The 13,486-nt window shown below is 38.8% G+C and overlaps 1 protein-coding gene across 2 annotated transcripts in view; it reads right to left on the bottom strand.

Annotated features, from left to right (window-relative positions):
- Nucleotides 1–13,486, bottom strand: part of SNCAIP (synuclein alpha interacting protein) — a 73,664-nt gene that overhangs the window by 58,301 nt on the left and 1,877 nt on the right. For both annotated transcript variants that reach the window (XM_081293597.1, XM_081293596.1), the window contains exon 2: nt 2,476–2,548. In XM_081293597.1, the coding sequence (XP_081149723.1) occupies nt 2,476–2,548 (73 nt within the window). The remainder of the gene's footprint in view (nt 1–2,475; nt 2,549–13,486) is intronic.

Here is a 13,486-nt window from a genome sequence, read left to right as displayed (position 1 = left end):
GTTGCCCTAAATCCCCAATCCTCTTCAGTGCCTTTCACATGGCTGATTGTTCCAACATTCCCTGACCTTCTAAGCTCTCCCTAAAACCCTTAAGTTATTCTTTCACATTTTGCTCCTGGGGCCCCATATTACCCTCTGTAATGATCCTACTTGCCTTCTGACTTTACCATGTTGAGATTTCTTTCAAAGTCCACAGGTAATTAATTATACAGCCGTGCTATACACAGGTGAATTTGTCTTGTGTGTCTTTTTCTAGGATTACTTTTTGTCTACTTGGAGGCTGGGGAACTGCCTCCAAATGGTCCATCAAGTTGGAGGTGGTATATGTGGTTTCATCGAGAGGTCTGAGCCTTTTCCTTGAACATCAATATTCTGGCAAATCTCATTATTTCTGATCACCCTGAGCCTGAGTCCTTGCTTTGGGTGAAGGGCAAATGCTCATGAATGTGAAGCTGGCCTCCTTCACCATTGCAGAAGAACATCTAGAATCCCAGATAATGGACATGGCTGTTAGTTACAAGGCCTGAAGAGAATGGAATAAACCAGCCCCAGGAAAAACAATTGTTAAAGTTTCCGTTTATTCACTTAACTTGGTAAGTAAGAGTAGTTATTCAACAGAGAAAAAGAAATTCACCACTTAATGGGAGGAAAATGCTGATTTTAACAGCTTTCAAAGGATAGCATCCTACAGTTGCCACTAAGTCCATTTATCTGAGAGGTGGTATATGTAAAGAATAAGAGAACAAAATCTAGAGGCAGACTTCCTGGGGTCTGAATCCCAGTTTATGACTTCATTGCTCTATGACTCTGGGCAAGATATTAATCTCTGTTCCTCAGTTTGCCCATCAATACTATAAACTACTAATAGTACTAAGCTCTCAGGGCTATTAGAATTAATGTAGTTAACGGAAGTAAAGTACTTACAGAAATACTGAGTACATTAACAGTGCCTACTTCTTTACAATAAAGCATTTGCTGTTATGTTTTCTTATGTTCCACCTCTAATTAAAGAAGAAAGAAAATTTTATATCTGCAAAATGCCTTAATATACATTACCCAGTTTTGATCCTAACAATAGACTGGTGTCTTTGGTAAAAGAAGTTTCTTCTTTATTCTATAGATAGCCACAGATTCAGGGTCATGTAGCTGTTAAATGGCTGATTCTAACAAGAACCCGAGTCTTTAGTCTTTAGTCTCTGAGCATGGTGGCCTCTCTGTTGTAGTCTATGGTCTCTGTCACTAACCACAGTCGTTGGTTCAACTTTGAAACAAATGCTGCCTTTTAAGGACATACTGCTTTGTAAGGCTTACAACCAAAAGCCTCTCTTAAACCCTATAGAACAGGAGAATCTTTAAAATAAAAAGGTAGAACAAACTAAGGGCAAATGAAAAGTCTTATTTGAACTTTAAGCTATTTTCTGACCCAAACAAGGGTACATCACTTTCATTCACACTCACAAACAACATGCAGATAAACACACAGAGACCAGTTATTTTTTCCTGTCTCATATAAGCAAAATGTTGAAAGAAAACAATCCAGGGAAAAATTAGCTTTGCAAAAGTCCTTTGAGTAAAAAAGGCTGGGACTTCTGGTAGCTGTCTCGGTAGGGTACGTCTTTTTATTTTTAAACATGGTATACGTAATTTGAGGATTATCTTAAGCCTTCACCAACCATGGCTCTCCAAACTCTCCTCACTATCAGAGGTGGTCCAGCCTTGGCAAGGTTAATGGTGATGCCTTACGGTAATTACTGGGAAAAAACAATAAACATCATTTCATCGTTTAATACCATGATATCATTCCCATCAATATCCTTTTTATTTTCATTTTTGCCCATCACAGTGAGAAAAGCAGAAAGCTTAATTTGATTTACACAGAGAAAAACAACCCTAAATGTACTTTTTTTTTTTATTGAGGGAGGGGGCTGAAAGGAGAAAAGGTCAACCAGCTGGTTTTCATCTATAAGCCATAATTCTCTGTTTAGTTTACACTATTAAACTCCAAAGCTTTTCTTTAATCTTAACTGCTACAGTATGCCTTATTGCAGATTCTATCATGTCGCACTCCTGATAGGGTTTCAGACTTTGGCAAAGCACCATCCCCCAAGCTGGTCCTTGCCATATGGGTAGTAAATACATCCAACATTTTTTCATTGGCGCCTGCATCATTATGTTTTGTCACCAATGCCTTCTTGGGTTTTCAGTAAATTGCTGCATACACTGTGGTTTGGAGATGCTGAGATGATGTACAGTTTATCTGTACACAGCCGGGTCCTTATTAGGGTTTCTCTGTCCTGCTATCCTTTTGTGGATAACCTTAACAACCGTTTGTTGAAGGTGGCAGGGAGGGGATGTGAGCAGAGAAATTGCCAAAGGAAATGAAAACAGAAAGCAGGAGCAGCCAGCAGGAGGGCAAACTATTTTGCAGGAGTCCTTAAGCCAGGATTGGGGAAAGAGGAGAGCAGCCCAACTTACCTGATCTGTCTTCATTTTGCGAGTCACATCTTCGGCACAGCTCTGGGATGGTCTTGAGTGATGTGACTGAATACTGAATGGGAAGCCAAAGGAGAAAGGTGTAAAATAGCAAGTTAAAATGAGAACATTCATTCAAATAGGCTGGGGGGAGGTAATAAAAACACAAGAAGAGATACCTGGATACCTGGATGCTTTGGAAGTCTATCTCATTATACCTTAGATAGCAGCATCCTAAGCTTCACCTACAAGCATCTAAGCAGATGCAGATTAAAAAGAGGGCTGCTGACAGTCCTTCTTTAACGAACGAAGTGGGATGTAGCCAGCAGATGCTCCATCTCTCCTCACTTCTGCTACTTGGGAAAGATGGAAGAATTATATGACCTTAAGAGCTTCCAGAAGATCGCTATAATATTTGCATTCTGAATTCTCAACTGTGTATCATTATGAAAAACAGAGGAGTTATTATTATCATTGTTGTTGTTGTTGTTGTTGTTATTATTATTATTATTATTATTTGTGGTGCTAGGGTCTAAATCCAGGGCTTTTATAATGCCAAGCAAGCTTGCATTCTGAATCAGTTTTATACAGGAAGAGCCAAGTGGAGGAGCAACTGGCTTCCAAGGCAGTTAGGGGACAAGTCTGTGTTGGATGCTGACTGGACAATGCAAATGTCCCTAATGTTGTCACTTATCACAGATTTTATTCTGTAGCATCTGTGGTCTCTGTGGGAAATACCAGAGTAATATCATAAAAAGTGAGAAGAGCATGGTTCTGTGTTTGAAAGCTCATGTGTTTCATGTTCAGATTAGTCTGAATTGAAAGAAACCACCTTTCATGCTTAGTCCAACCACTGACTCAGGGGCTGGCTATCAGGATAACAAATTATGACATAGGAGACACAAAATCGGAAGAGCTAAAACAAATGTAAAATCAATAGCTATGATTTATGGTGAGTACATTTGATGCCAATCAATCTTTCTTTAGAGACCGGTGTTTTAAAACAAAATAAATAGGATGAACTCTTTCTTTAATCAAAGGCCAAGCAGGGACTGTCTTCAATTATGCACATACTTTAATTTGTAAAATGCAGCTTACTAAAAATATTTTTGCTCTGTACCTCTAAGAACAATGTTCTGATGTAAATGAGAATGTATCATAAATTACTTCACCAGTGCAAAATTTGGGGGACTTGTGAGAAAACATTTATTCTAGAAGAAAAATGATCACTGGAAGCTCATTAGGATTATTCTAGCATTGCAAGTGAGAAATGTGTAATTAGGACACATTTTTCAATACGGAGGTTCTTTAGTTAGTGTGATTTTGATGGATGAAGCAAAGAATCTTCATGGAGACCTACAGTGCTTTCTGCAGGCTATCAGCACAGCAAGATGGAGGGGAGGGTGCAGTCGTGCCTATTGTCAGTTTGCCAATTGCACTTCACAAACAAATTAAATTTCCAGTATTTCCAAGTGAAAAATGAAATCTCAAATGACTAATTAGAGAAATTATTCTTACCTGTCTGATGCAATAACATCCTTTTTATGTTAGCCATTCCTCAGAGACTACTGGTACTTTAGCAGGTTCACTAGATATGCAGATGGAGGGATGATGGTCTCTTAAACCAAAATGGAAACCCAAAGTGTTTTCCCCTTTTATATAATATTCTTTGTGGCAGTGGTGGGGGGGTCATCAAGGTTAACATTGAGAAGACTTTTTCTTGGTAATAATAAAATAATTTATGTTTATGGCCAAGTACAAGCTCTTGAAGGAATAAAGGAGCTTCATGGGACCAATTGATAGAGATTAAATCATTACATAGACTATAATTCAATTAAATTTTTTTTTGTTTTGTTTTCCAAATACCCCATGAATGACTCTTCGACAAATATTTTTCCTCCCTCCCTCTCTCTCTCTCTCTCTCTCTCTCTCTCTCTGCTTTTTTCCAAGGCAAAATTCTAGATAGAGAAAATTTAAGATTGATTGTATTTAAATATAGTTAGTGACAAATTCAATAAGGTTTGCTCACTGAGTTTAATGAAATACATCTTATTAAAATGGGTGATCTCCTATCTGCATTTCTAGACATATGCCTCCTAGCTCCCATCCCAATGTCAGACACATTAGGATCTCTGATTTATTAGTTGTTGTTCCAACTCTCCCTTTTTGACCACAAAAGCCCACGTGTGCAGTAAGTTTTAATTTGATGAGGTTTGAATTTGAACAGCACCAGCTGCCTGGCTGGTATGGGGATGGGGTCACAGGCAGAGACTAGCCTAACGGAGCAGCCCACTGCCTCAACCTACATCCCTCCCCACCACCCACAGCTGTATAAAATGTCACTTCTTGGAGGCATACATTTGAATTCCTCACATGAGAACTTAGCCACTTGAGGGATAATGACCTTGAAGGAAAAGTCATGTGCTGCTCCTGGGAATGGACATAAAAAAGCACATCAATCTAAGGAAAGGTTGATGCGTTGGCCAGAAAATTAAAGTCTGGGGTAATTTTAAGGATGTGTGGAATGTAAAATCAGCACTGACCTGAACAAATCTGTCATTTTTTTACAAAAAAAAAAAAAAAAAAAAACTAGGAAAAAAAATTTTATTTGGATAGAGGATCAAGCTTAAAGGAACTCTGTAAAGATGGTTAAGATGTGATGGGAAGAAATACAGTGGAAACAATTCATAAAATCAACATGCAAAAAACATTTTCATATTTACAAATTTGGGAATGAGCACGAAACCCAGGAATCTCCCTTGTGAGAGTACATTGTGCTACCATCTGGGAGCTAAAATGGAAGACTTCCCAGGCCTTCATCCCAATTCATAAGACAGATGGCCTTTTATAAGCAGCTGTCAGATGGCCAACTACCTCATTGTCAGGACAATGGCCAGCTCCCAGGGCAGTAAACTATTGTCATTTTGGCCCCATCAGGACCAAAGCCCAATGCATTTTCCTTGTTTGCTGTCCACCAACCCAAGTTTTATAGCCTCTTCTCTTGATTCTTATTATCCTTGGGTGATAAGAAATGAGAGAGGGCTTGATGTTGTTGGAGAAACACTGTGTGTATTTCCTTTCACTAACTTGTCCTAATGTATTCCTTTTCTAGAATCTTCCAGAGGTTATTTTCACTGTGGGAAAATTCTTTCTGATATAAACTTCTTTTCCACTTTTCTACCATGTCTCAAGAAGAGTCCTTGCCAGAATTTAACCAGGTGCCCCAGCTTCTACAATGTCCTGTTCATCCAAAGTCTAGTTCTCCCTCTATTCCTTTACTCCAGGTTCCCTCTTGCCTGCAATGATTTATTCTAGCCATGCAAATACCAGGTTCTGTATTTGTCATGCCTTCTCCACAAAGCCCTGGCTGATTGTTTTTTCCCTAGCTGGCCTTTCTCAAGTCTTCCCTTGGTAAATTTCTGCCTTTTCTTGTGTTTGGTTGTTTCCTCTGTATAAGGGTTGGTTCCCATACGTGCTGGTGGGAAAGGATGATGTCTTTGACTTCTACGTGTGCATGGCACACAGGGACTAATTAACTGAGGGGAATACCAGGATGTACATACATTTTACTACTCTTGGGCACAATTCTATAGATGTTCAAAAGAGCTTTTTCATGTTTAGGCAGTAAGTGGGAATTTCCTCCAAGCCTTCATATTGGCATTAGAATTAGTTTCCCAAAATACAAATGTGACTTAAGTGTGTTTCCATTTCAAATCCTTCAGGGGCTCTGCACAGCCTATAGGACAAATACCATGTGTCCTAGCATAGCATGAGCTCAGCTACATCTCTCACTATTGTCTACTTCTCTTTTGATTGTAGCAATAAAAAAATATTTTGTGTTCACCTGTTGTTTTACCTATCTATACCTTTAATATGTGCTATTCCATCTACTAAATGCGATTCTATCCAGATGCAAATTCCTTCTAATTCTTTAAGATTTATCTGGATGTCATTTCTATAATATCTTTTCTGACTCTTCCAGATGGAAGAAAATGTCAGCTTTCCAAGTGTGTTCTCTGGACCAGTGGTATCAATACTACCCAGGAATTCATTAGGAACTCACATTCTTGGGAGCCATCCCATAGCTACTAAGTTCAGAACTCTGATTATGGGGCCTAAAATCTATTCTTTACAGCCCTTCAGGGGGTTCTGAGGCATATTGGGGTTCAAGAACTAATGCTATGTATTTTTCCTTATTTTAGTCATTCATCCATTACAGAATCTATCACAAAACATTTCATCTATATATTTACATAAATGCTTTCTCTGCTTCTTGAGGGTGTGGTGGCCAACATTTTATTTATCTAAGACACTAAATATTTATTAAAGTGGATTAAATGCATTCATCTAGATAGTTTGTGATTTTAGACTCAGTAATAATAACTGAAGTGACCTTAGAAAAACCTATAATTACAAATGTAACAATAAAATCATGATACACTTAAAAGAAAAATACTGTAAATATGCTAACAGTATGAGTACTCATTGATGTCTAAGTCTTTTGAGTAAAAGATAGTGATTTGTAGCCAGAAGATTTGGATTCAAGGGGCAGCTCTGACATTTATTTAACTTTGTGGTTCTGCACAAATAAGTTATTTCATATCCTGGGACTTAGTTTCCCTATCTGTAAAACACAAACAATTATACCAGATAATATGGGTGAAGTCATTTTGTAAACTTTTATGTGGAGTTAAAAGTTTATCTTTATCTTTTCTTTGTAGCCTGTTTTCTATGAGTGTCCACAGCCCTTTCTTCACTTTCTGTTCCTGATAGTTAAGTTGATTTTAAGGGTAGAATCAGACATGAGAAATAATGGTGCAGGAAGAGAGGAGGTGAGCTGGAATGAAAGGAAAGATGGTTCGGCCCATCGCAGCATGTTATTTGACTTTTCTTTATTCTTTCTTCACCCAAGAGAGTTTGGGGCTGACGGCCGGCACTGAAAACTCAGCTTCAGACTGCATAGTTGATATGATACAAGAAAATTCTACATACCCCAGTCTATACCAGTTTTGTCACTCTGCCATGCAAAACAGTTGGAGCATGCATGGGATTTATAACAACAGTGAATCATTTCTACATTGGGCTATGGGGATCTCTGACCACCCTAGATATTGTTTGGGACTGAAAAGCTTTGGCCCCTATTCCTGAAAATGAGAGCCAGTTGGGTGGACAAGCAGACATTACTCAAATGGAAATGAGCCACAGAAAATGAAAGAACAACACCCCCAGCACCTTTTCAAGCTAGCGACTTTTAAATAACTAAGGTCCCACTAGGTTTCCAAAAGAAACAATTAAGCCTTCCATCCAAACAACCATTATGAAGTTCACGATTTCTCATAGAGCCTTCCAAAATTTAGACAGGATCTTAACAGGCATACGATAAAAACAAGGACAGTAACGTGTACGAGCACAACTGGCCATGAAGGCAAAGACACACAGCCAGAGAGATTTTCAGAGCATACTATTTTTCCAAAATGTTGTCGACCTCATCAAAGTCTTGTCCTTCCAATTCAGGAAGAATTTTGCCATGCTTCGTGGCCCTCTGAGAATGTGGCACTAAGTCCACCCCTGCATCGCCAGCCTTCTGTGTGTGCTCACCTGTCATCTTCTCCCACCTCCTGAGGACCATGCCCTCCCAGCCATCATCCCTGCCTCCTCCCCTCCTTAGCCTCTTTCTTGATATTAGCTTCCCTCTGGATCCTATACAAATTAAGAAGCACCCCTGCCACCTCAGGATGTTCTGCTGCCTGACTGATGATGTGCTTTCCTGCTCTTAGGTTTGTTAGCCATCTTTGTGAAGGAATGGTCTCTGTTCTTATTTCTATTTCCTCATCTCTGCATTTACTCCTCCTGTCACCCTCACATGGTCCTCCCACCATCTCACAGACACTGTGCTTGCCATGGCCACCAAGGGCCTTAACTGGAAAATCCAGTTGGTACTTTCACTCTTCACCTTGCCACTACTGACCAGCCCGTCTTTAAGTTCCTTAAATCCTGTCCCCACTTTTTGGATTCCTTAGTTTTCTTTTTATGTCTAAAAATTTCTTTAAAGTTTCTTTTATACTAGTTCCCCCAACACACAACTTGCAGGATATACTTCTGTGTAGTTTCTTCCTCAGTACATCTTCTCTTTCCATATTCCGTGTTTTCACAGATGACTTATCTGGCTCCCACAGTTCCCGCCACCACCGTTCCACAGAACAGATAAGGATGGTCCATGTGTTCCTATATCTATCCCACTCTGCTTTAAGTACATTTATTTTCACCAATTGCCTAATTGCCAATAATGAAAAATATTACACTCCACCCTATTTTTAAAGGCATTTGATTTTTGCTCTGGCTCCTTATTTTTATATTTTCCATTTTCCAAGAGTTTTAAATACTTAATAATAATACAATTATTTTATGCTAGATCTTATTTATGATGAGTATTTGGGAAAACTCAGTAACTCTTTTTGACCATTTTAAGAGTAAGCCAGGAAACGGCTATAGGACATCAACATATAATTTGCCTTTTCTGGATTAGATGATTCCTAATTTATTTCCTGAAAAGTACTAAGGAAACAAATTTTAAAATAGCATATGATGTTAGAAGAACATGATAATGTGGGGCTGAAGAAGAGGAATGAGAGGGAATTTGTACTTAAGTACAGGACATTGTGAAAACACTACAAAAAAGATGAGTCATTCAAAACAGTTGCTAAAATTATATCATATTGGGAAGCACTAAGAAAATTTTGAATATAAACAGAGCAGGTCAAATCCTGGAAGGTCAGGGCTGGTAGGACAGTGACACTGGGATGGAGATAGCCAGGATTGGTCACCTTCTAGGAAAGTGGAAGAAAACAGGGTTCATTTGCTAGGAGCCACAAGCAAATATACGATGTATGGCACCTTTGGTTGTAAAGTGACGCCAGCTAGCCACTGAGATATGATTATGTTAAGATTTACATTCATATGCAAATTGGGCTCCTGCTGTTCACCTTGGCCTGCTACCGGACTCAAGTTGCGGGACTCCTGGAGAGTTCCCATTGGTTGGGGAAGGATAATAGGAGGAAATTCCGGGGGAGGTCCGCCCCCCCCCCCCCCCCCCCGTTTCCGGGGGAAGGCTCACCGGGAGAGGCCCGCGTGGGAGGACCGGGTTTGGCTTGCCAGCGCCTAGAGAGTATCGGCGGCTTTTTCAAAATAAAGTTTTGTTCCTGCTTGAGTGGCTCATAATTCTGTGCCCAGCCAAAACTGCGGCATTCATTTTTCTCTGATGATATTAGCTTCCCTCTGCATCCTATAAAAATTAAGAAGCACCCCTGCCACCTCAGGATGTTCTGCTGCCTGACTGATCATGGGCTTTCCTTGCTAGAGTAGAAGGGCAAGCCAGGTTGTTTGTATCTTGAATATCTTTCTACTCTGTTCCATACCTAAACTCATGTATCCTTTACACACCTCAACTCATGGCTGATGTCCACTTGAGGGGTTCTCCAACCCCTTTCTCAAGGTCTCCCACTGCTGTGAAATGGGTCTTTGCTGAAATGTAACAAAATTGGGGCAAATGTCAGGACACTGAATTGAGTAACAAGTGGTATGCAAAAAAATCAAAAGAGGGCTAGATAGCTCAGTGACAATGATGCCCAGACTACAAGGAATCCTTTTTTTCCCCCATCAGAATGTAAAAGCTCACTAAAATGAGATTAGTTTGTTGTGTTTTTTTTTTGTCTTTGAGAATTTGTTCTTTTTTTTTTTTTTTGGTTGTTCACAACATTACAAAGCTCTTGACATATCATATTTCATACATTAGATTAAAGTGGGTTATGAACCCCCAATTTTACCCCAAATGCAGATTGCAGAATCATGTCGGTTACACATCCACAATTTTACATAATGCCCTATTAGTAATTGTTGTATTCTGCTACCTTTCCTATCCCCTACTATCCCCCCTCCCCTCCCCTCCCATCTTCTCTCTCTACCCCATCTACTGTAATTCATTTCTCTCCTTGTTTATTTTCCCATTCCCCTCACAACCTCTTATATGTAATTTTGTATAGCAATGAGGGTCTCCCTCCATTTCCATGCAATTTCCCTTTTCTCTCCCTTTCCCTCCCATCTCATGTCTCTGTTTAATGTTACTCTTTTCTTCCTACTCTTCCTCCCTGAAATGAGATTAGTTTTGACCTAAGAATTTTTATTTTTCCATCAGACAGTAATTCAAGCACCTCAGAAAATGAATCAACAAAATTTTATGTGCTTACTCTAGGTTACAATGACTTGGCACAAAAGGGATAGTAAAGAGGAAGGACACACATTTCTCTATCTTAATCTCATATGACTTCCACAAAAAATAGTTTCAGCAATTAACAAAAAAAGGTAAATTTTTACCAAAGTTTCAGTCAGAATGATACAGAAAGGTAACAAAAGTTCTTGCAAAGAGGAAAAGATTATTTTAATCACTTTTATTTGTATGTGTACTTATGTATGTATCTATATTAACATGTGCACACATGTGGCTGTATGTGTATGTGTATGCATATGTACAAGTATATATAGTTATGCATATATGAGTGTGTGCTTATATAATATATATGAATTTTCAAGTTTTTACCCATAAAATCCAACGTGATAAGTAAAGATAATCATTATCGTTTTATAGAAGGGCAACTTGAAACACAGTAAAATTAAAAGATTTGCTTAAGTTCCCTTTAGCTGGTTTCATTATATTCATTTATAATATATACTAACTCCCTTACTACCCAGAAGCAATCTGTAATCACTTCAGTGCCAAATGGGGATAGTGATGGGTGAAGTGACTTGTCTTAGGGACACCTCCATTCAACCAAGTTGCTCAGAGGGAAAAGTAATGTGTCAACAGTTCTGTATGTAAGTCCTGATCCTGCCACTTGCCCATCTGTAACCTGTGAAGATCACACCACCTCTGCAAGCCTCAACTTTCTCATCTATAAAATGGGGTGAAAGAAGAGCCTGTCCCCCAGAGGGAATGTGAGGCCTGAAGAACATAATTGACCTAAAGAGTTGAGCTCAGTGTGTGGCATAGTGGGCGAGTGATGATGGGTGGTGGCTTCAACAGATCCCCAGTGCAGTGTCTGCTGCATTCAGTCTTGGATATGATACTATTTTTAAGAACAGCAAGTTGGCCCTTCTTAATAAAATAAACATGCCATGGCTCCTAAGAATTCCAGAGGGTTTTTGTTTTTGTTTTAATTCTGCAGGGATCTGGCTCCCAGAGGAAAAAAGAAAGAAATCTGTAAACCCATTTGCAGTGACAGAAAAGCCCTGCTTTGAACCTTGTGTTTATGTGTGTCATCACCTCTCTCTCACAGATTCGCATTTATTGCACAACGTTCTGCCATTTTTGATGGCAGAGTTACAAGAATGTATAGTTTAAAGTCTGCATTTTGCAAAGGATGTGCATTATTTTTGAGTCTGGGAAACTTCAAAATAATTTGGTTGCCTTCTGTGTTTTGTCTCATTAGGTAAAGGAAAAAAAAACCTAGTTGTTTTTTAAACCAATATACAGCTTGTGCTTTAATTAAAACAAGAACCAGGCTCATGACCAGAGGCGAAAACCATGAAACACAAAGCCTAAACTACGTAATAGGGCTATGGCTGGAGACTCAGAAAAGGAGTTTTCAACTCCAACATGATTTTTGTAAACATCTTTTTCAAGTGTAATGTGCATTTTCCTCCCCACTCCTACCATTTAAACAGGAAAGTGGCAAAAGGGCCCTGAGAGATGAAAGTTTATGGAATCCTAAAAATAAAAGCATGTTCATGGGAAATGACATTTCTTTTTATGCCAATAACTTAGCACACTGAAAATATTTTCATTTTTTTTCAATTTTAGCATTTGAATAATTTCCATTTACCCTGAAAGCAGCTGTAACATTCACTGCTCCTAGTTTACCTAAATAGGCTAACAATCATTTCAATATTTATGAGATTATATCTGCTCTTTTTTCCATGAAATCACTGCATAAGAACAGTACAATTCTGGCATACTCAAGGCATTAAACTGAGATGCACTGAATTATATTAAAATAATCTTCTATGCTGTAAAATCAAAGAAGAGCTTGCCTACTTCCAAGGGGATTAACATAGATCAGTATCCTCAGTACTACCAACATTTTGGGTTGGGTAATTCTTCCTTGTAGGGGATTGTCTACAACCAACAGGGGAAGTTTCTAAACCTCCCTGGTCTCTCTACCCATTAGATGCCAGTAGTATTTCCCCAGTATGACAATAAAAAATGTGCCAGGTATTGCCAAATATTCTTGGGGTGGGGTGGGGAGGGAAGTAAAAATTCCCTGATGTGAAACACTGTGTTAAAACACACTCATCTTGTAGAGCCAGTCAAGTGTTATAACTGCAAGTGAATATTCTGGAGACAGATGCTCCTGACTAGGTGGGGGACATTCAACAAGGTATACAAGATCTCCATGCTTCCTTCCTCCTCTGTCAGATGGAGATGATAAGAGTACCTCCTTCAAAGGACTGTTGTGAGGATTGAAGGAGATAATGCCTGTCCTACAGTCAGCTCAATAAACATCAGGCATTATTATTGCTTCATCAATTCTATGTACTTTCAAACTTGATTCAAGCTTAACTGGAGGTTAAATATCCAAATGAAAGAAACATTTAAAGGGGGAAGTCTGGGTGGGGTTACACTATTACAGATGGACATTTTTATTTATGTTTCAGAGTGATCGAGTTATAGAAACTCAACTATTGCATAATCTTGTAGCCTAATTTGCTAAACAGTTTTAGTTATTGCTTAGCATATTTTATCTTTCAAGTAGAGCTTCCTAATTCATCAAAATTATGGGCTGCTGCCAGATGATTCCTCTGTAAATACAACTGCTCTGTTGTGTTTAAAAAAAAAAAAAAAATCTTGACAGCATGCCTGGTCTTTTCCCTTGAGTTCTTTCTTCACCATTGGTCATATAAATATTATTGTATTATTCACTTAAATAATAACAAAAGCTACCATTTTAAGAGTAATTTGCCA

This window comes from Spermophilus citellus (assembly GCF_964194105.1).
Source record: "Spermophilus citellus genome assembly, chromosome: 1".
Classification (NCBI taxonomy): domain Eukaryota; kingdom Metazoa; phylum Chordata; class Mammalia; order Rodentia; family Sciuridae; genus Spermophilus; species Spermophilus citellus.
This window is presented reverse-complemented; position numbering and strand designations above follow the sequence as displayed.